At 46.4% G+C, this 19,699-nt stretch overlaps 1 protein-coding gene across 2 annotated transcripts in view; it reads left to right on the top strand.

Annotated features, from left to right (window-relative positions):
* Positions 1 to 18,331, top strand: part of Cpne1 (copine I) — a 40,125-nt gene extending 21,794 nt beyond the window's left edge. For both annotated transcript variants that reach the window (NM_170590.3, NM_170588.3), the window contains 15 exons: positions 10,708 to 10,833; positions 10,930 to 11,109; positions 11,198 to 11,272; positions 11,349 to 11,420; positions 11,518 to 11,598; positions 11,751 to 11,840; positions 11,939 to 12,025; positions 12,157 to 12,243; positions 12,338 to 12,397; positions 12,483 to 12,616; positions 12,719 to 12,773; positions 13,884 to 13,935; positions 15,863 to 15,996; positions 16,137 to 16,373; positions 16,511 to 18,331. In NM_170590.3, the coding sequence (NP_733469.1) occupies positions 10,708 to 10,833; positions 10,930 to 11,109; positions 11,198 to 11,272; positions 11,349 to 11,420; positions 11,518 to 11,598; positions 11,751 to 11,840; positions 11,939 to 12,025; positions 12,157 to 12,243; positions 12,338 to 12,397; positions 12,483 to 12,616; positions 12,719 to 12,773; positions 13,884 to 13,935; positions 15,863 to 15,996; positions 16,137 to 16,373; positions 16,511 to 16,651 (1,611 nt within the window). In that variant the 3' untranslated portion in view covers positions 16,652 to 18,331. The remainder of the gene's footprint in view (positions 1 to 10,707; positions 10,834 to 10,929; positions 11,110 to 11,197; positions 11,273 to 11,348; positions 11,421 to 11,517; positions 11,599 to 11,750; positions 11,841 to 11,938; positions 12,026 to 12,156; positions 12,244 to 12,337; positions 12,398 to 12,482; positions 12,617 to 12,718; positions 12,774 to 13,883; positions 13,936 to 15,862; positions 15,997 to 16,136; positions 16,374 to 16,510) is intronic.
* Positions 18,332 to 19,699: the final 1,368 nt, after the last annotated feature.

Here is a 19,699-nt window from a genome sequence, read left to right as displayed (position 1 = left end):
CCCAGGAGTTTCTGCCAGCTCCTTCATGTTTCAGTTTCTGCTGCCGCCACCACCAGTTTTCTCCTTTTGCCTTCTCACATGTAAATGAATCTGCTGGAAACCAGGGTGATGAATGTCTTGGTGAACTGTAGCCCCCTGACAAAGAGCATTTAAGGTTTGATTGCAAAGAATAGTTAATATGATTCATAGCAAACAATAACCACATTGTGCTGCTACACACTGGCTGTGGTACAGCCTAATTCCAGCACTCAGTCTGGTCTAATTCAGTCTGGTCTGCATGGTGAGTCCCAGGCCAGCCAGGGCTAAATAGTGAGAACTTGTCTCAAGAGGGAAAAGAAAGGCTGAAGGAGCTGAGCCACTTGAATAGCCAGAATACCAGCCTGTGCTGCTGCTGAGTCTCTCATGCCTTCTTGCCCTCTGAGGTGGGCCTCTGTCCCCTACTCCCTCCACATGGTAGGTTGCAAATGGAGGTACTGCATCTGTAATTCCCTTTAGCCATGTGATCTGTCTGAGACCAGTGGTTATAAACTTGCTCAGGTGGCTATTTACCACTTTGCTTCTTTGGAACTCAACTTTGTTGATCATCATACACTTATGTTTTCCCCTAACTATAACTCAGCCATAGCTATATGCCATGCTAACAAATTTTTGGACAGTCTTTTTTTTTTTCCCCTCATTTTCCTTTTGGTTTTTCGAGACACGGTCTCTCTCTGTGTAGCCCTGGCTGTCCTGGAACTCACTCTGTAGACCAGGCTGGCCTTGAACTCAGAAATCCACCTGTCTCTGCCTCCCAAGTGTTGGGATTAAAGGCATGCACCACCATACCCGACATTTTTGGGCAGTCTTATGTGCAGGGCACAACAGGATTTAATGATGGCAAAGCAAATAAAAATGCCACAGGATTTGAGTAAAGACTTTCCTGGCCAGTTAATGGTCAGTTAACTCGTGTGGAAATAAGTTTGTGCCTATAGAGTAGTTTCTCTGTTGAAATTTTATTAGTTTTTCCAGACAGAACTTTTAAAGGCTGGTACTTAAAATCATCCTCCACATATCCCAACCAAGTGAGTTCTGAAGCCTGTGACATGCATCATGAACAGAGGCTCTGGTCCACTGTGCTGACCGAGCAGCATGCACACTGGAGAAGCAATGCTTTTTTTGACAATGTTCTTTCCCTGGTGATGCTCAGGAAGATATTCTGGTATTTATTTTCATCCTCCATGTCTAACAGGCACCAGATGTGTATGTTGTAACAGGTTAAGGTGAAAGCAGAAGTTCACTATCCTCGAAGATAGCTGCTTTCTGAGATGAATTTTACCATACACGTGTTTGATGAAATCCCGTTAAGTTTGGAGTCCTGTAAGTCCTTCATTGCTGTTTCAATGATAAGGAGATTTTGATAGATATAGACTTCTGTTCCATCTGTATATAAGGCTAGTTTTTATATGTAGGCCATGGAGAGGTCACATAGTAGGGGCCTATCATAAGTGGCAACCTAGCTCTGAGACTGGACTGGACTATAAAATGGGAGCTAATGACAGAATGGGACAGAGAAGTTCCTTTTGGTTCTTGTGACCCATGGCTTTGTTCTGTAGAAGAGGATTCAGATTATTCAGTGGTAAGTGTCTATGGTTCTATGACCCCAGCTATTCCATTTCTTTTGGAAATTGGTATGAGTTTGGCCCCGAAGAGAAACTTAAGAGTGTTTGACTTGGCTACTTTGGTGTCTTCCCCACCCTCTTGAGTGCAGTAGAATAGAAACCCCACATTGCTACTCAGAAGAGAGTCATTGTTTTCTAGCCTGTGCCCATCCTGCCATTTAAGTCCTAAGTGTCCCCCAACCATAAGGATCAGAAGGGGTGCTACACCAATACCCAAAGGCACATTTACTTACCTGTGAGCACTAAAGAACAGTTAGTATATACTAGGCATCATGCCAAATAAGAGGCCCTTGTTGATCACTCTTAGTGTAACCTGAGCCCCCAGAGTTGCTATGAGTGCTCCCATTTTATTGATAAGTCTACAGTGTTGGGACTTAAGGTATGAGCTGTGAACCTACACAACTACAATCTTCATGGATGCTCTCATGCTTCATAAGGTAGCAAGTGCCTCCTCCCTCGACGGAAGGATGTCAGGTGAGGCTGAATTCATTAATAGTGGTCACGTGATTGGTCCCCAGTCTGTTAGGGAAGAGCCTTCCTAATGCTCCATGAACTAACTGAGGTAAACATGGAGTAGCGAGCACCACCCACCACCATGTGGTAGTGACCAGACACAGGACGTAGTGGGCAGATGAAGTCTGATAAGAGGATGTGTTCAGAGTCTCTGGGTGGGGAGCAACTCCATATCCAGTTCTCTCTGGGCTAGGTTTTCTACTATAAAGGTTCAAGGATGGGTGAGATGTGTTTGGCTTTGGGGAGATCTATGGAGATGCTGGAATTGAATGAGTGGTTTTCAGATTTTTCTGACCATCTCCAAAAGTTAGGAACCTGCTGTATTTCCTCCCCACTTACGTTCTTGTGTGCACACTTTAGGCTTTGCAGTGTTGCCAGATTCTCTGTGACTCATAGGCTTAGAAGTATATGGGTCTAAATAAATTTCATTGTTTGAAATTTCAATTCATGTGCATAACTTTTATTAGATGCGAGTCATGTATGAATAAAGAATGTCACTTGGAATAGAAGAACTTGGACTTGGTCATGTTGTAATTGGACCTTTAATAACAGCTCTTGAGGGATTGAGGCAAGGGGGATCTAGAGTAATAGGCCAGCCTGCTTTATAGATTGTCTCAAAAGAATTATTTGAGTCAGTTTGTGACCTGTGAGGAATGTCTTTGGAGCTGCTGATTGGAGAATTCTAAAGTTAGAGGGAGATGCAGGGGTAAGAAGAGCAGCTGCCTTCCCCATGGCCCATGCAGACATGAGAAAGGACGAGCAGTGCTGCTGCTGTCGGGTATGGGAGAAGGGCTATTCTATGGGTGGCCGGGCTTCACTTGGGAGCCTCTGGAGGATTTCCTGATTGGCCTCCAAGACTTGTTCCAGCATCTGTGAGCTGCTCCATTTTGCCAAGGTAGGCAACAACAGGTGTGAGCATGACTGTGTTGTCTGAAGGAATGATGCTGCTATACAGAGACTGACCTACTACTTGTGGGCCCTGCTACTTCTGTACCATGACTTTGGATAGATAAAGGGAGGTAGGGATTGCAGGGTTACCTGATTAAGCTCTTGAGTATGAAGAGGTTCATATAACTCATGAGCCTGAAGGACCAATAAGTGAATTTTAGGCCACTGGCAACTGAACTCACAAGGAAAAAAAGAAAATCTGCCCTTGGACTTAAGAAAGGCAGTTAGAGCCTGCTAATGCTGGGAAAAGAACATAAAAAAAAATGAGGGGCACATAATTTTTCTATTACTGAAGAGAGTCCCTATCAACAGTGGTTGCTGGAGACCTTCCAGGGAAAACCAGGGGAGGGCAGCATTTAATCTTTCCTTAATCTTGAATGTACCGAGGCTACTTGTTCACACGACCCTTTATATTCGTTTAAGTCTGGTCCATCATTAAGTTCAATGATGCCAGCTTTCCTGAAGTTTTTATTGTATATAGGTCTGTGGTGTGTGTTAGCTAGGATGTGTTGGCAGAGTTTGTGACCTACAATCAAGCATTTGGGAGGTAGAGGTAGGAAGATAAGGACCAACTTTGGCTTTCTTGGAAGTTGGAGGGCTTTGCATGCTCTATGAGATCCTGCTACAAAGAGTTTCTCAATTGGCAAGGTGGGGGAAAAACATAGAATACAGTTGTCCATTGTAGATTGAATGCCTCCAAAGAAGTTGAGTGCTGCTGTGGGGGAGCTTGGAAAGGCGGTGATGGCTAACATGCTGTTAATTCCAGCACAGGTCCTAGGTCCCTAAGAGTCCTGCACATATTTGTTACATCAGTCTTCGGAGCTAATCATAGCCCTCTGGAAGCCAAGGAATCTGAGACAATTATTTTGCACACGTTTTATAGGCGGGACACTATCTGGTACAGTAGCGTCTTGTGGCCAGGAAGAAATAGTAGTCTTGGTGTCTGCTCACTGTTAGGAAGTCCATCCTTTTGTCTTCTTCAGATAAAATAGTGGATATTTTTTTTTCCCCCAGAGGAGAAGAGAGTTTGTAATTCAGAAAGTTCTAGGCCAGGCATGAAGGCGCATGCCTTTAATCCCAGCCCTTGGGAAGCAGAGTAGGTGGCTCTCTGCAAGTTTTAGGCCAGTCTGTTCCATATAGCAAGTTGCAGGCCAGCCACTGCCACATGGATGTCTCAAAAAACAAAGTAATAAGGAGGACTTAGGAGCCTAGATATTTGTGTTCTTGCCTGATGGCCACATCCAAATCCTGCCTTTGCTCAGCCTGGGGTCACAGAATGTGGGTTAATCACTCAATCCCATTCCATATATGATATTGCAGACTATGAAACTGAGATTGGGTTTTTCATTTGGTCTAAGACACATTTTCATTATGTAAAATCTTGGTTGACTCAAACCTTCAATCCTGCCTCAGCTGGCACTGGAAACCTGCACTATCATGCCGAGCTGTGAGTCTCTGCTTTAAGAGAGGAGATATATATATATATATATATATTTGTATTCTGACATGATATGAGGCTTAGAAAGCTCTGAGGTTGGCTGTGAGAGGAGAGGCAAAAAACAAGGAAAATGGGAATGAGCCTCCCACCCCCATGTGATTGTGAACAAGACAGAAGAGGTTAGAACTCAAGCTAGACATTATCATCTGAAGCTGTACTCGTCCCAGATGGAAAGAGGAGATAATAGAATGTGCCAGAAAGCTCACCTTTCCCATGATGGGTTTAGCTTTAGTCCAGGTCACCCTGAAGTCATTTCTTGAGTCATTTTGAAGGTCCTGTAATTGATTGAACAGGGATTCTTCTGTACACAGAGATCTAATATGTATAAGCCAGACCTCTTAAATGAGAAAGTTTATTTTCTCTCAGTAAATCACCTTGCTGTGATATTCAGGGAAGCTGAAATGAAAGCCTCACGGCAGTAATAGCACTATATGAGCAGTGCGTCTGGGTAAAGTCTGTAGCTGTTGGCTGTGCATGGTAGGCACAGGCTGCAGTCTCAGCACTCGGAAGCCCAAGGCAGGAGGACAGCCTGAGCCATCTGAAGAGATGTCTCAGAACAGGTGGCATGTAGCTGCTGAGAAATGATAAAGTGCACCAAGAGTTTCAGGCATGGATTTCCAAGCGAGGATACGCTTAGAGGTAGATTTTAAGGAAGACTTGAAAAGCTACAGATTACAGATAATTTAAAGGAAAATTATAGCTGTAGATAGGTATGATGGTTTTCAGCTGCAATCCCAGCACTTGAAGACGGATCAGGACAGCAAGGTCTCATGAGTCATGTCAGGGTGGGGACTAGGGAGGTTGCTTAGAGATGGACCACTTGAGTCACAGTCTTGTGGCTCAAGCTGGGGTGAGCTCTTCCAGCTTTTACTCCCCAAATGCTGGGATTGTAGACTTGATTCTTAGTGGCCAGTGAAACTGCAAATAAAAAAAGGAAATCTGAGCAGAAAAAAAAAAAAAAAAAAAAAAAAAAACATGGGAACCTTTTTGAACAGGAACCAGTAACATTTAGACTAGAAGGCAGGCCAACTTAATATCACTGAGAGTTGAACCTTGTATGCTCCTTTGCACACAGTGGGCCCACAGTTGTATGGTTGGAAATAAGAGTAGACCCTCTGAGGCAAAGTCCTACAACAGCAAGGAACCTGGTCATCCTTCCATAGAGTTCTGGCCTTCCTCAGTCAATACCAACCGCTCCCTGGGGGAGAGGACACCAGAGATTAGTTTTTGCCAATTGTAAAATGAATAAATTGAATCAATAATATTTTTATCCTTAATATTCATCTGGATTTCAGGTATTAATCTTTTTAGTTGCTGATTGATTTTCTATAAAAAATAACTGTCCATTCTATTGATGGACTCTAGGAGTGTTTTGGGCTATAGTGAACACAGCTGCTGCCGTGCACATTCTGTAAAGTTTGGTGGCTATAAGGTCTTCCTTTAGATTACAGTTTGCCAGTGGGATTACACTTGGCTCTGTGTATATTTGGCTTCTTGACAACTTGGCCATTCTGTTTACCAAGGTGGCACATTCAATGTTTTACTAATTCTTAGGATTCTTATATCCTTTGCCAAAATTTGGCCTTGGTAGTCTTATATTTAGTTTTATTTTGCCTTTCTCTTGTCATTTATGCTGTGGGTCATTTCATTAGCTTATTTCTTACTCATGTTTATGGGGTGTCTTTGAATCTTTTGCCTATTTATTTAATTAAATTGGTTCTCATTGATATGGAATTATAGGAGTCTTGCATTGAAATTTTATGGTTTGATTTTTGTTTTCATTTATTTTTATTGTTGAGGATTGAACCCAGGGCTGTGTGTAACTAGGCAAATACTCTCTGTCAATTATCAGCACAATTGTTAAAGGATGCAAGATAGAGAAGGTTTATTAGTATGCATTCATTCAGATGAAAAGGGCCTGATGTTATTCATTCCAATAGTTCATCAAATAGCTATGAGCACCAGCTTCCCACACTGAGTACTAGTACTGTGCATTTAGAGAGTACTTAGTGCTAGCTCTAAGGAACCCACATTTAAATGGAAGAGGAGGGGGAGGCATTTGTACTTTCTCCATTGACTCAGTTACTGAGTATTTACTGAGTGTCTGTTATAAGTAGGGTAGCTTGCTGTCCATGGGAGAAGACATGGTACAAACACGCTGAGCTGGAGAATGGGCTCAATCCTGTGGGTGAATCAGAAAGAACAGCCCAGTGGGAGCACTCTTGGGTGGCTGGGTGACTCTTTACGCATGGGTTAGATTTTATAGACCATTGTAAGAGCTATAGATTGGAGTGGCTTTTTAAAGTTATATTTAGTGTTGGCGACATTGAGGAGCTGTGGAGTCCATGTGACAATCTGATAATTTGTGGGTGTCTCCTTCCACTGTCTGGGCCCCAGGGATCAAGCTCTGGTGTGACGGCAAGTAACTTTTTACCCACTAAGCCAGCTTACAGCCACAGAACTTTACCCACTAAGCCAGTTTACCTGCCACAGAACTTGGGTGGGATTTTTTTTCTTTTTTGGGGGGTGGGATTGGTGTGTGTGTTTGTGTACCTGTGCATGTCTGTGCATTGGTTTGTGCGTGTGGTTACGTGGTGCCTGTGGATACCAGAAAGGGGCACTGGAGTCCTTGGAGCTGGAGTTGCCCGACATGGCTGCTGGAAGCTGAGCTCTTGCCCCGCCAACTCTCCAGCTCTCAAACTTGGCTGCTATATTGAATGCACTGGGAAGCTATCCCAGGGTTCTAAACAGAAATGACATGATCTGCTCTTCATTTAGCTAAGAAACACAGAAATGGCTACATAGTTACAAAAACCTGATAGAGGAAACCACTGCAGTTATCCAAAGACAGTGAGATCCTGCTGGGCAAGAAGTCCTACGGGGAAGCTTGTCAGAGCAGAGCTGTGGATGACAAGATACTAGGGAGGATATTGGTTCTGCCCATCCCAACTGAAGGAGCTAAGGAAAGTGGCAGACTAAAAAAGGTCTTAACAGTTTGAGCTAGAGAATTCAGGGTTAACCACAACATGCCACTACTCAATGCTGCAGAAATTCTCCCTCGGAGAGATCAAAGTAGCTTGCTAGAGAGTTTGGTATTAAATGTAAGGATCATTGGGCAGTTATATGGGATTTTAAATGAGAGACTGAACACTGGCTATGTAAGGCAGTATTGAGAGGAGGAAACCCCTAAGGGTCAGAGATGTTACAGCTTGATGGTTCTCCAGCTGAGTAGTCGATACTTAAATGTGTGGGCTAGCGCTGAGTAGGCAGCTAACAAGACTCTGCAGATGTATAATGTTGAAAACAATGAAGTGCACAGATTGTAATAGTCCAGGCATGGCGCTGCATAGACCTAACTCCAGCACTTAGTAGGGAGAGAGGTCAGAGTATCCAGAATCTAAGGTCAGATGTCATCCTCATCTGCAAAGTGGTGATGCAAAGCCTCAAAATATAAAGGGGGCGAGTATAGAACATAAGAAGTTCTTGATTTTATCTCATTTCTCCCACACCCCTAAAAGCAATATTGACATGTTTCTGTCCTCTGAGTATTACTTGTACGTGTGTGTATTCAGATCTGTCGCATATATACTTCCCTAAGTAAAACGTTTAAAACTGGGTTACACTTTTGCTCGCTATATAATCTAGTGCTTTCAGGCAGGCAGTGTGGAGGACACACGGTTCTGCCTATTGAGCGGGTGCCGTACCCCTTTGTGTGTTTGCTAGGGAGCCCAGCCCCACCTAGCTGATGGGCCTTTGAGTTGCATTGAGTTTCTTGGGGCTTTCTGCTGTTAAAGCATAGTGAAAAGAGAAACAAACACTGCCCCGGGGAGCATGAGGGGATGACAGACATGGAATTCGGTTATGATGGGGCAAAAGCTGTGGGCTGTTGAGCCTCTTAAGAGAACCAGCCATCTGAAGGTTGAAAGTCTACATGCCTCTTGTCGACTCACCTTAGAACACTGCGTCTGCCAATCACAGTTCACTTGGGGTTGTTGACTGCCTCCAGACCATGAGCTCTCATGCGCAGATGGAATTGGATCCTGGGAAAGCAGTAGGCTTTCTGGGTGGGAGTGAGAATACACACACCTGGCTCAGTTTGGCTACAGACTCTTGGATGAAGAGTAGTGAGGATTTCCCTTTTCGTTTGTGCAGGGGGTTCAAGTACTGAGGGTGACTCTAAAAATGCTGTGGGTACTGATCTGGGTGGGAGACTAGAGCCGGGGATGAAGTTTAGTGCCAGATGGTTGCCTGGCATGCTCAAGGCTCTAGGTTCAATTCCCATTCCATAAAGCCAACAACCAACAGGAAATGTAGGGACCAAAGCAAGTCAGTATAGGCTGGGAAGCATCCCAGGAAGTACTGTTGGGAAGCTGGGCTCCTGAGGCAAGCAAGGAATCTCTGTGTGCACTTGATGTAGATGGACCATGTCACCTGCACATCATTGTGGGCTGCAGGAGGAACTACATTGTAGTCACTCTGGTGACTCATAAAAGGTGATGATGTTTCTGACCGAGGAAGCAGGTGAATTGGAGAGGTTTGTTGCTGCTTGAATTTGGAGACAGGAGACTACTCTGTCTGAGAGTTTGGGCTAGAGATGGCCTTTTGAATTTTATGTAACATACGTATCTGCATGCTTGGGATAGAGCAGTGCACAGATACATTCTTCCTCACACAGGAGGTTTTCGTCCTAGTGCTAGAGACAGTAACCAACATATGTAGTAAGCTAGATACTGGTGTGAGAGGCACATTTGAGTCTGCGATGTGTCAGTGGTGCTAAGGTTTGCATTTCAGACTGGCAGGCAAGACTTAGCCAGTGTAACACACGTGATGATGAATGAGCTTCATGAGAGAGGAGACGGCGGGCCTGTGGGTGATGAAAACAGTTCTACCGGATGCTGCAGGTCTTTGGAATAGGAATCTGGTGGGCTTGAAGAATGGTGAAGGCCAGAATGAGTTCTTGAGAGAACTGACGGGAGGTGGTGTTCAGAGGACCTGGGAATTCAGGTCGTACATCAGCTCACTGTGCGGCTTGTGCTGTTTCTACAAGTGGTGGTCCAGAGTGTGAGGTTCAGCAGGGAGGTTCTGTTGTCTTATGTTTAATTAATGTATATATGTCTGTGGACTAAAGGCATGGGCTGAGCAGCAGAGCTCCTGGAGCCAGAGCTGCGCAGACTGTTGGAAGCTGCCAGTGTAGGTGCTGGGAATTGTACTCGGGTGCTCTGCAAGAGCAAAACATTCTCTTAGCTGCCTCGCCATCTCTCAAGCCCCTTTGTTTGCTTTTGACTTGGGATCTCATGTAATCCAGGCTGGCTTCATACTCACTTTGTACTCAGGCTGGCCTTGAACTCGTCCCTTCCCTGTGTTTCCCCGAGAGCTAGAATTACGGTGTGAGCCACAGTACGTTTTCTGTTTTTTGAGGCAAGATCTCACTTTGTAGCCGTGGGTAACCTGCAACTCTGTATTGTTACCTAAGGTGGCCTTGCATTTACATCAGTCCTGCTTCTGCTTCCTGTGTGCTGTGATTTCAGGCTGTGCCACCATGCCTGGCATGGATATTTTTGCCAGGATTAATTTGGTTGCTATATTAATAGCCTGGTGGGGTGGAGGTGGGAAGTGGAAATAGGGATGGCACAGGTTAAGAGACCAGCTGGAGAGGCTATTGCTGTTTCTAGGCAACATAAATAGTGGCCTGGAGTTGATGACAAGGAAATCGTGCGGGAGTACACTTGAGCAGCAGATTCAAAGCACCCGTGGAGGGGGCGGAGCCCAAGTGCAAGGTTCAGGCCCCAGGGTCTGGGGAGCATCATTATTGGCTGTTGGGGAGCAGTGAGTGATGGGAGTGAGATCAGTTACTCTCTGCAGTGGCTAAGGCTAGAGCCCCAGGTCCGGACAGCATTGCTGAGGTTAAGGCCACTTTCAGAATAAGGATTGATTTTTGAGCCAGAGTTTGGTGTCACAACTGCGTCCTGTGCTATTGAGCTTACTTGGAATTCAGGAGTGTGCAGTATGCAGTTTTCCCAGGCTGGGAACTATAGTCAGTGAAAGGTGGTGGAGATGCTCTGATGCCTGACTCAGTTCTTTCCCCCACAGATGGCTCATTGCGTGACCTTGGTCCAGCTCTCCGTGTCCTGTGAACATCTCATTGACAAGGACATTGGCTCCAAGTCTGACCCACTCTGCGTCCTTTTACAGGATGTGGGCGGGGCCTGGGCCGAGGTGAGATGGGCCTCAAAGGTTAAGGACATTGAGGGAGGTAGCATTATGTTTGAGGTAGAGGGTTTGTCACTGATGCTGAGTGACCTGTTGCCACAGCTTTGCCGGACTGAACGTGTTCGCAACTGCTCAAGCCCTGAGTTCTCCAAGACTCTGCAGATAGAATACCACTTTGAGACTGTCCAGAAGCTGCGCTTTGGAATCTATGACATAGACAACAAGACACCAGAGCTGGGGGATGACGACTTCCTGGGGGGAGCTGAATGTTCCCTAGGTCAGGTAAGTGGTGTTGGGGATGTCCCGGACAAGCAGGACCCCACCCTGCCCGAGACAGGTGCTGACAGCTCTCCTACCTCGCTTTCCCCAGATTGTATCCAGCCAGACGCTGACCTTACCCTTGATGTTGAAGCCTGGGAAGCCTGCAGGGCGGGGAACCATCACAGTAAGAACTAAACCCTGGGCGGGGAAGCCGTCCCAGTAATAAAAGTTCATGAGACGATGCAATGTTCTCTACCTAGGTTTCAGCTCAGGAGCTAAAGGACAGCCGTGTAGTAACCATGGAGGTGGAAGCTAGAAACCTAGATAAGAAGGTGTGTCTGGAAGGAGACCCAAAGGAGCCAAGCATTACAGAGGGCTGATGCATGGCTGGCTCCTTAGTCTCATAACTCTGGTCTCTGGCATCTGCAGGACTTCCTAGGGAAATCTGACCCATTCTTGGAGTTCTTCCGGCAAGGCGATGGGAAGTGGCAGCTGGCATACAGAACCGAGGTGACTCCTGGTGTCAGGTGGCTTGGCAGAGGAGAGAGACTGCAGGGGTTGGGATTAGCAAGTTTGGGAACCGAGAGAAAAAGCCTGTTGGTGGGTAGAGCGGTGGGAGCTCTTCATGGGCCAGACCAGAGGTCTCTACTCTCCACCCCCAGGTAGTCAAGAACAACCTGAACCCTACCTGGAAGCGCTTCTCAGTCTCTCTGCAGCATTTCTGTGGCGGGGACCTCAGCACGCCCATTCAGGTGAGCAGTTTCCTGACAAGGATCGAAGGAAGGGGTCCTGGGAAGAGGCTCCGTGCCTGTCGTGCATCTCCTTTATCCACACACACGCCCCCTCTCAGGTGCGCTGCTCAGACTATGACAGTGACGGCTCACATGATCTCATTGGTACCTTCCATACTACCTTGGCCCAACTGCAAGCAGTCCCGGTAAGTGTTGACTGTTGGTAGTGCTTTGGTGGCCTGCAAGGCTGCTGCCCAGAGGGAGGTCTGGAGAGTGAGGCTTAGGTCCTCGGCTAGTGCTGTGGCAGGTGTCTTACTTTAATTTGTCTCCCCACTAGGCTGAGTTTGAATGTGTCCACCCTGAAAAGCAGCAGAGAAAGAAAAACTACAGGAACTCTGGAACTGTCCGTGTCAAGACTTGCCGGGTAAGATGGTGACCCATGTGACCCAGGCTCTGAGCTCTGGGCTCTGTGATGCCAGCCCCCTGTTAGCCCTGTCCTAACCTGGCTTCATCTGCAGGTGGAGACAGAGTATTCCTTCCTGGACTATGTGATGGGAGGCTGCCAGATCAACTTTACTGTAAGTAAATGGGAGTGCCTGGCTGGGGCAAGTGAACCGGCCTTAGACTGAACAGCCTTCACCTCCATTCTCGCTCTTTCCCCAGGTGGGTGTGGACTTCACTGGCTCCAATGGCGACCCATCCTCACCTGACTCCCTGCATTATCTGAGCCCTACAGGAGTCAACGAGTATCTGACAGCTCTGTGGAGCGTGGGCAGCGTGGTTCAAGACTATGACTCGTGAGTCCCTGGTTCAGACCATTCCACTCCCTCTATACCCTTCAGCTTCTACACTGGGAAAATCCTCCTGCTGCCTCTTTTACAATTCATTGTCCCCCACAGAGACAAGCTATTTCCTGCATTTGGTTTTGGAGCCCAGGTGCCCCCTGATTGGCAGGTAAATACTCTTCTTCCCTTCCTCTATTCTCTCTTTGGTGTCAGGGTCCTAAGTCCAGAGTCTGTGGTAAATGTGTTCATTACTTGGCATCAAATTCAAGGAGAGATGCAGGGATCCATTCTTGCAAACAGCTACACTGCAAGCTCAGGGCTAAATAGCTCCTGTTGGAATCCTGGCCTATATCAGAATGCCCATGTTTGTATTTTGTATTTTGGGGGCTTGAACACAGGGCCCTAAACATGCTAAGCATGCACTCTGCTGAGCTGCATATGGACCCTGAGAGTGTCCTTTTTCTTGGCCTATACAGGGCTAGGGGTGCTCCTACACAGGTGTCTCAGCAGTTGAATTAGTAGTTGCTTCTTTTCTAAATAACCAAAGTTCAGTTCCCAGTACCCACATGGGAAGGTTAGCTCCCTATAACTCCTGCTCTAACGAGAACCCAGTGCATTCCTCTGATCTTTTTGGGTGTGCACACACACAGACATCAACATAAATAAAAAGTAAACCTCAGCAGGGCATGGTGATACACACCTTTAATCCCAGCTCTCATAAGGCAGAGGCAGGCCAATATCTATGAGTTTGATGCCAGCCTGATCTATGTAGTGAATTCTAGGACAGCCAGAGCTACATAATGAGACCCTGTCTCAGAACAACAAAGCAAACAGACAGACGAACAGACAAACCCAAACTCTTTGGTGAATGCGCTGGTGCGTGTCTGCATCCCAGCCCTTGGGAAGCAGCACAAGTGAATCTCTCTGAGTTCAAGGCCAGCCTTGTCTACAGAGACCATGTTTCAGGGCTTGTGGGGGCAGGAGGTGTGTGTTGGGGGGAGGGGTCAAGAGGCTGGGGGGGTAGATGTAGGAAGGATCTCATTTTTTCTTTTTGTTTGTTTGTTTGTTTATTTGTTGGTAAAGCTGACCTTGGTATGCAGTGATCCTAATGCCCCTCTGTGCTGGGATTAAAGATGTGCACTTCTCTGCCCAGCCGTGTTTGGCTCACTGTATAACTCAGGCTAGGTTTAAACTTGCAGTCTTCCGGTCTTGGTCCCTGTGTGCTAATATGAGAGGGTTGCACCCCAGCTTGGTTCATTGTTTTTCATCTTGCCCTCAGGTCTCACATGAGTTTGCCTTGAACTTCAATCCCAGTAATCCGTATTGTGCAGGTAAATGCTTCCCTCTCCAGGATGGAACACTTCCACGCCTGATTTCTGAAATGTCTTGGGACAAATTCCTTACCTCTGTATACTTTGGTTTCAAAATAAAGCTAAAATCTCCTGGGCCTAGTGGCAGAGCTACTCAGCAGGCTGAGGCAAGGGAGTCAAAAGTTCAAGGCTTGCTGGGGCAGATTGGTCTCAAAATAACAGCATGGGCTGGGCGGGTGACCATTGTGCTAAGGATGGAATCGAGAGCTTTACATATGTGAGTAAGCACTGCCCGCCTACGCCGAGTCCCCAAGCACAGTACACGATGTCCTGTGTGAGCTTCCCAGGCCGTTTTTGTGAAGACCCGAGATTTGTGGCTTCCTAGCACTTCCACATGACGCCAAGTGAAAGTGAAAACTGATCTCACCTGACCTTGCTCTTTGTTTTATTCTTTTTAATTAGTATGTGTGTCTTAGTATATGTTTGAGTACAGAGGCCAGAGGCATCAGACCCCTGGAAATGAGTTACAGATGGTCGTGAGCCGCTGGCATGAGTGCTGGGAACCGAACTCGGGTCCTCTGCGAGAGCAGCTCAGGGTCGTAGCCATGGTTTCCATCTCCTTTCAGGTTTTCCATCTCCTTTCTGTTTTAGGACTCACTGTTTAACTAACCAAAGCTGGCTTTGAACACCAAGTATCCCTTCCTGCCTAAGGCAGGCTTGGTGGCAATTGCATTATCTATAGAGCCATCGCTGGCTCAGATTTTTTTCCTTGAATTAATTATTATAGTGACTAGGTTGGCCCCCATCAGTGTTGTACTCAGTATCATTCACATTGCCCCTTACCTTAAACACTTAAGTGTGTTTCCTAAAATCCAGGACCTTCATTCTCTTGTTGTTAACTAGTTCTGTTGCCGGGGATTGAGCTCAGCCTGGTGTATGGGAGGCACTTTACTTTACCACAGAGCTTTATGCCAGCCCCTTATTGCTTTCATTAATTTGTGGTCCGCATGATTTTATTATGACTTCCTTTCTTTTGCATATGTTTTGAGTCAGTCTTGAAGCTCACACTAGCAAACTGTTATACCTCCTGTCTCCATCTCCCGCTGTTGAGGTTCTATAACCTCATGTGTGTGTGTGTGTGTGTGTGTGTTCTGTTTGCATACATGTATATCACTCTACTTTGTGCTTATTTCACCTCTAGCCTCTCCTCATCGGGCCTTGTTGCTCGTCCCCTTGCCCAGTAGTATCCCAGTCTGCTTCATATCACATGTTCCATGAACTTACCTGTGGGCCCCTCTCTTTAAGAACTTTTCTGTCCCACATGGTCCCCTTTCTTTTATAACCTCCACATACATTATACACACACACACACACACACACACACGTATATATGTACATATATATTTAAACCAAATTCTTTGTCCTTACCTTAGTCTGCCAAACCTTTCCCCTTTTTGAAACAGTCTTTCTATGTACCCTGGCTAGGATGGCCTAGAACTTTGTGGGTTAGACAGGCCTAGCTCGGTGGTTCACTCCTTTAATCCCAGCATTTGGGAGGCCAAGGCAGGTAGATCTTGGGGGTCAGTTCACTCCCTCCATCTTTACAAGGTTTGTGGATGTAGCTCTGGGCTTGTGCAGCAAGCGCCTGGCCTGCTGAGCCATCTCTCTGGACACTCCTCTTCAGCTTCCAAAGGACTGAGCTAACCAGGCTCAACTACTCCCCAGCTCAGAAGCTAACTCTTATTCTGAGTTTAATTCAAGACGTTATTTATAGCAAGTCCTATCTCATCTGCCCCTTAGTTTCATTTGTTGGATAAAGTTGTATCCTGAGGAACAAGTGTGAGACATTTCCAGGTTTCTAAAATTTTTGAGCCAAGATGGGCTGATTTTAGGTCTAACTTAATCCCATGAGGTCTAAGGTCTAAGTATTTTCTGCTTTTCTCTGTAGGCATCCAGGGTATCGTCGATGCCTACCGTCAAGCCCTGCCCCAAGTTCGTCTCTATGGCCCCACCAACTTTGCACCCATCATCAACCACGTGGCCAGGTTTGCAGCCCAAGCTGCACAGCAGAGGTCGGCCTCGGTAAGAGCTGTGGACGGCAGTGGTGCCAAGCTGGCAGGACCGTGTACAGGGCATCTTGGCAGTGGGAGTGTGCACCTGGTTGGTTGGGAGGGGGTTAGGAAAGACAGTCTGCCTAAGTATGTGAATGGACTTGCCTCTAGCAATACTTCGTGCTGTTGCTTTTGACTGACGGTGCTGTGACAGATGTGGAGGCCACATGTAAGGCAGTGGTGGACGCCTCAAAGCTGCCCATGTCCGTGATCATCGTGGGTGTGGGCGGTGCGGATTTTGAGGTCATGGAACAGCTGGATGCAGATGGTGGCCCTCTCCGCACGCGCTCTGGAGAAGCAGCGGCCCGAGACATAGTGCAGTTCGTGCCTTATCGACGATTTCAGAATGTGAGTGGACAGGAGGTGGCAGGGTAGTATGGGTTTGAGGGCCAGGAGATAAAGCCTTTTCAATCAGTGTCTGGGAAAGGAGTAAACCAGGGAAACTTACAGGCCCCCCCTCCCTGATCTCGCCTCTCTTCTGGCAGGCTCCCCGGGAGACACTCGCACAGACCGTACTCGCCGAAGTGCCCACTCAGATGGTTTCCTACTTCAGAGCCCAAGGCTGGGCCCCGTTAAAGGCACCTCCAACCCCAGGCAAGGGCCCCGCACAGGCCCCACAGGCATAGGCACCCGTGGAGGAGTAGGCTCCAATCAGTCCTCAGCCTGCAGCCTGCTCCATCCTCAGGGCAGGGACCAAGCGTGCACATTCTTTCCATTTCATAGTTGATACTTTTATATGTACTGCTGCTGCTGCTCTTTGACATTGCCTGCCTGCCTGGCACCTTTTCATTCAGGAAAGAAAGACTAGTAAAGATATCACTCCTTTCAAAATTATAGACTGCTAGAGAGAGCCACACTTGCTTTGACCTTGGGCTTGTTGAGTAGATCCCTTTGGTCTAATAACCCCATTCAAGGATTATGTTTATGTCTATTCGCTTCAGTCACATACTTTGAAAAGACAAAGTTTGAATAATTAAGTAAACTTGTGGTTGTCCTTTCCTCCGGGGCGAGCTGAACTGGGGCTGACTATGAACACGATGGAAGGTGCTACAGTGTAAGAGGTAGCAAATGAGAGAAGACAATGTTTTAGAGTAAGGGCTGTTAGACTTCCTGTGCTAGCTCTGTCCCTCTGTTTCTTGGGGACATTTGTGTAGCCCAGGCTGGCCTGCAGTTTACCATCCTGCGGCAACCTTAGAGATGCTAGAATTACAGGTGTATGCTACCGTGCCTGGAGTATAGTCTTGATTTTTTTACTTTTTTAATATATGCTCTCATATAGCCCAGGCTGGCCCTACATTTTGTTGCCAAGGATAACTTGAATTCCTGCTCCTTCCTATTTGAGCTTCCCAAATGCTAGGATTATAAGCATGCCTCAACAGTTGCCCTTTACCAGCTCAACAGTTTGATAGCTTTTTTTTAATATAATGAATGATTTAATGCATGTTCATTTGGGGAAAACTTTATAGGACACATCCTAACCACTTTGCCCAGACTGCCTTTTACATTTTACAACTCAAGGTCCTGGAGTAGCTGGAACTACAGTTCAGTGTCTGGTTTAGCAAAACTGGTTTTGTTTGCAGACTGGGGGGAGGGGAGCTCCTAAATGCAGGTATCAGTATTATATAAAAATAGAAAATGGGAACAAAGATTGGTGGCTCATGGTTATAATCCCAACACTCAGAAGTCTGAGGCAGGAGGGTTGCTCTGAGTTTGATGTGAATTTGAGGTACACGAGGAGTTTCAGGTCAGACAGAACAACTTTAAAAGCAAACATGTGTGCTGTTTGTATCTGGTTTGCATTTATATTGGGTGCCTTATCCACCAGAACTTACTGCCTCCTCTTTTTCATTATCTGTCCTTTTGTAAGAATATACCAGAGTTTAGCAGTTCCCTTCCCAACAGAGATTCGATTTACTGTGATTACACACATTTTTGAAGAGTTGGTTTTTCAGTATGGAAATGAGAGATTGCAGGTGATATTTGCAGTGTTAGCAGTTATTACAGGCTGCCTTCTGTAGAGGGGTGATCTGACCTCTGATAACCTGTGGGTCACCTTCCTTCCCCAGATCTCATTTCTAGTTTCCATTTATTTCTCTATATTATTTCATACACATTTCCTTCTCAGTAACCTGTTCACAAACTGTATGTTAGAGCTTTTATTTTGTTCTTGACATGTTGAAAGTATTTTTCCCTCATCTGTTACTGTTTCATGTTTTTATATTCCATATGTAAAATTATTTTTATATATGTTACCCTTTTAAAAAATATATCTATGTATCAATAAAATTAATATATCCACCTCCTCAGTGGCCGCTCTTGTTGTGTTTGGTGCAGGTTGTGTGTCGGGCCTAAGGCGGGCTGGAGTCGGGCTTTCTTTGCATGTATTTAGGGGAATCTTCTACCACACCTGGAGTTTGAGGGCAGCCAGAGCTGCAGAAGCATAGAGGGGACATTGCAAGTTGCTCACTGGGTACAATGTTTGCTGTATAAGCCTAACAGCCTGAGTTCTACCCATAGGAGCCATGTAAATTCTACTCGTAGGAGCCATGTAAAGGCAGGAAGAGAGAACTAGCTCCAGAGTTGTCCTCAGGTCGCCACTCTAGCAATGGTGTGCACATACATGTATTTAAAGTTCCTGTCTGCAGTCCTAGCAATGCAGCGGCTGAGGCAGGAGTACCACCTTTAGCTTACTAACCCTGGGCCACACAGTGAATTCCAGGCCAGCCTTGGAGGGAGCAAAAAAGTAATGCAGGAAAAGTTTTAAAGATTGTTTCTTATGGCGGAACTGCCCTTTGTGTATGTGTACTGCGTGTGGACTGAAACCGAGACCGTGGAGGGTTTTTGTTGTTTGTATTTTCTGGGCGTTGGTGTTTTGTGCGCATGCGTCTCTGTGTGAGGGTGTCAGATCCCTTGGAACTGGAGTTACGGTGGGAGCTGCCGTGTGGGGGCTGGGCATTGTATCCTGGTCCTCTGAAAGAGTAGCCTGAGCTCTTAACCACTGAGTCATCTCTCCAGCTAAAGAACCATGGACCCTCACATACTAGGCAAACCTGTGCTCTGCCAGCTCCATCACTAGGCTACACTGCCAGCAACTCTTTTTTTTTTTTTTTTTGGTTTTTTGAGACAGGGTTCCTGGCTGTCCTGGAACTCACTCGAACTCAGAAATCCGCCTGCCTCTGCCTCCCGAGTGCTGGGATTAAAGGCTGCGCCACCACGCCCGGCCAGCAAGTCCTTTTTATTATTTTTTTTCATCTCTATTTTTTGGAGACAGTTTTACTATGTAGACCAGGCTGGCCTCGTACTGAGAGATCCACCTGCCTCTGCCTCCCAAATGCTGCGATTCATGGTATGTCCTACCATGTCCAGCTTTTAGTTCTATTTCATGTTTTTGGAGACAGGTTCCATGTAGTACTGACTCTCCTGGCTTCACCCTTGCATAAATCCTGCCTCTGCCTCCTGAGTGCCAGCAGTACAGGCATCTCGGCACCACCATGTCAGACTTTAGTGGAAGTATGTTCCCACATTTTTTGTTGTTTTTATTGATTTTTTATTTTTTCAGTTTTTCGAGACAGGATTTCTCTGTATAGCCCTGGCTGTTCTGGAGCTCACTTTGTAGACCAGGCTGGCCTTGAACTCAGAAATCCGACTGCCCCTGCCTCCCAAGTGCTGGAATT

Source organism: Mus musculus, chromosome 2 (assembly GCF_000001635.26).
Source record: "Mus musculus strain C57BL/6J chromosome 2, GRCm38.p6 C57BL/6J".
In the NCBI taxonomy this organism is placed as follows: Eukaryota; Metazoa; Chordata; class Mammalia; order Rodentia; family Muridae; genus Mus; species Mus musculus.
The sequence above is the reverse complement of the archived record's forward strand: the minus strand, read 5'-3'. Positions and strand labels throughout refer to the sequence as shown.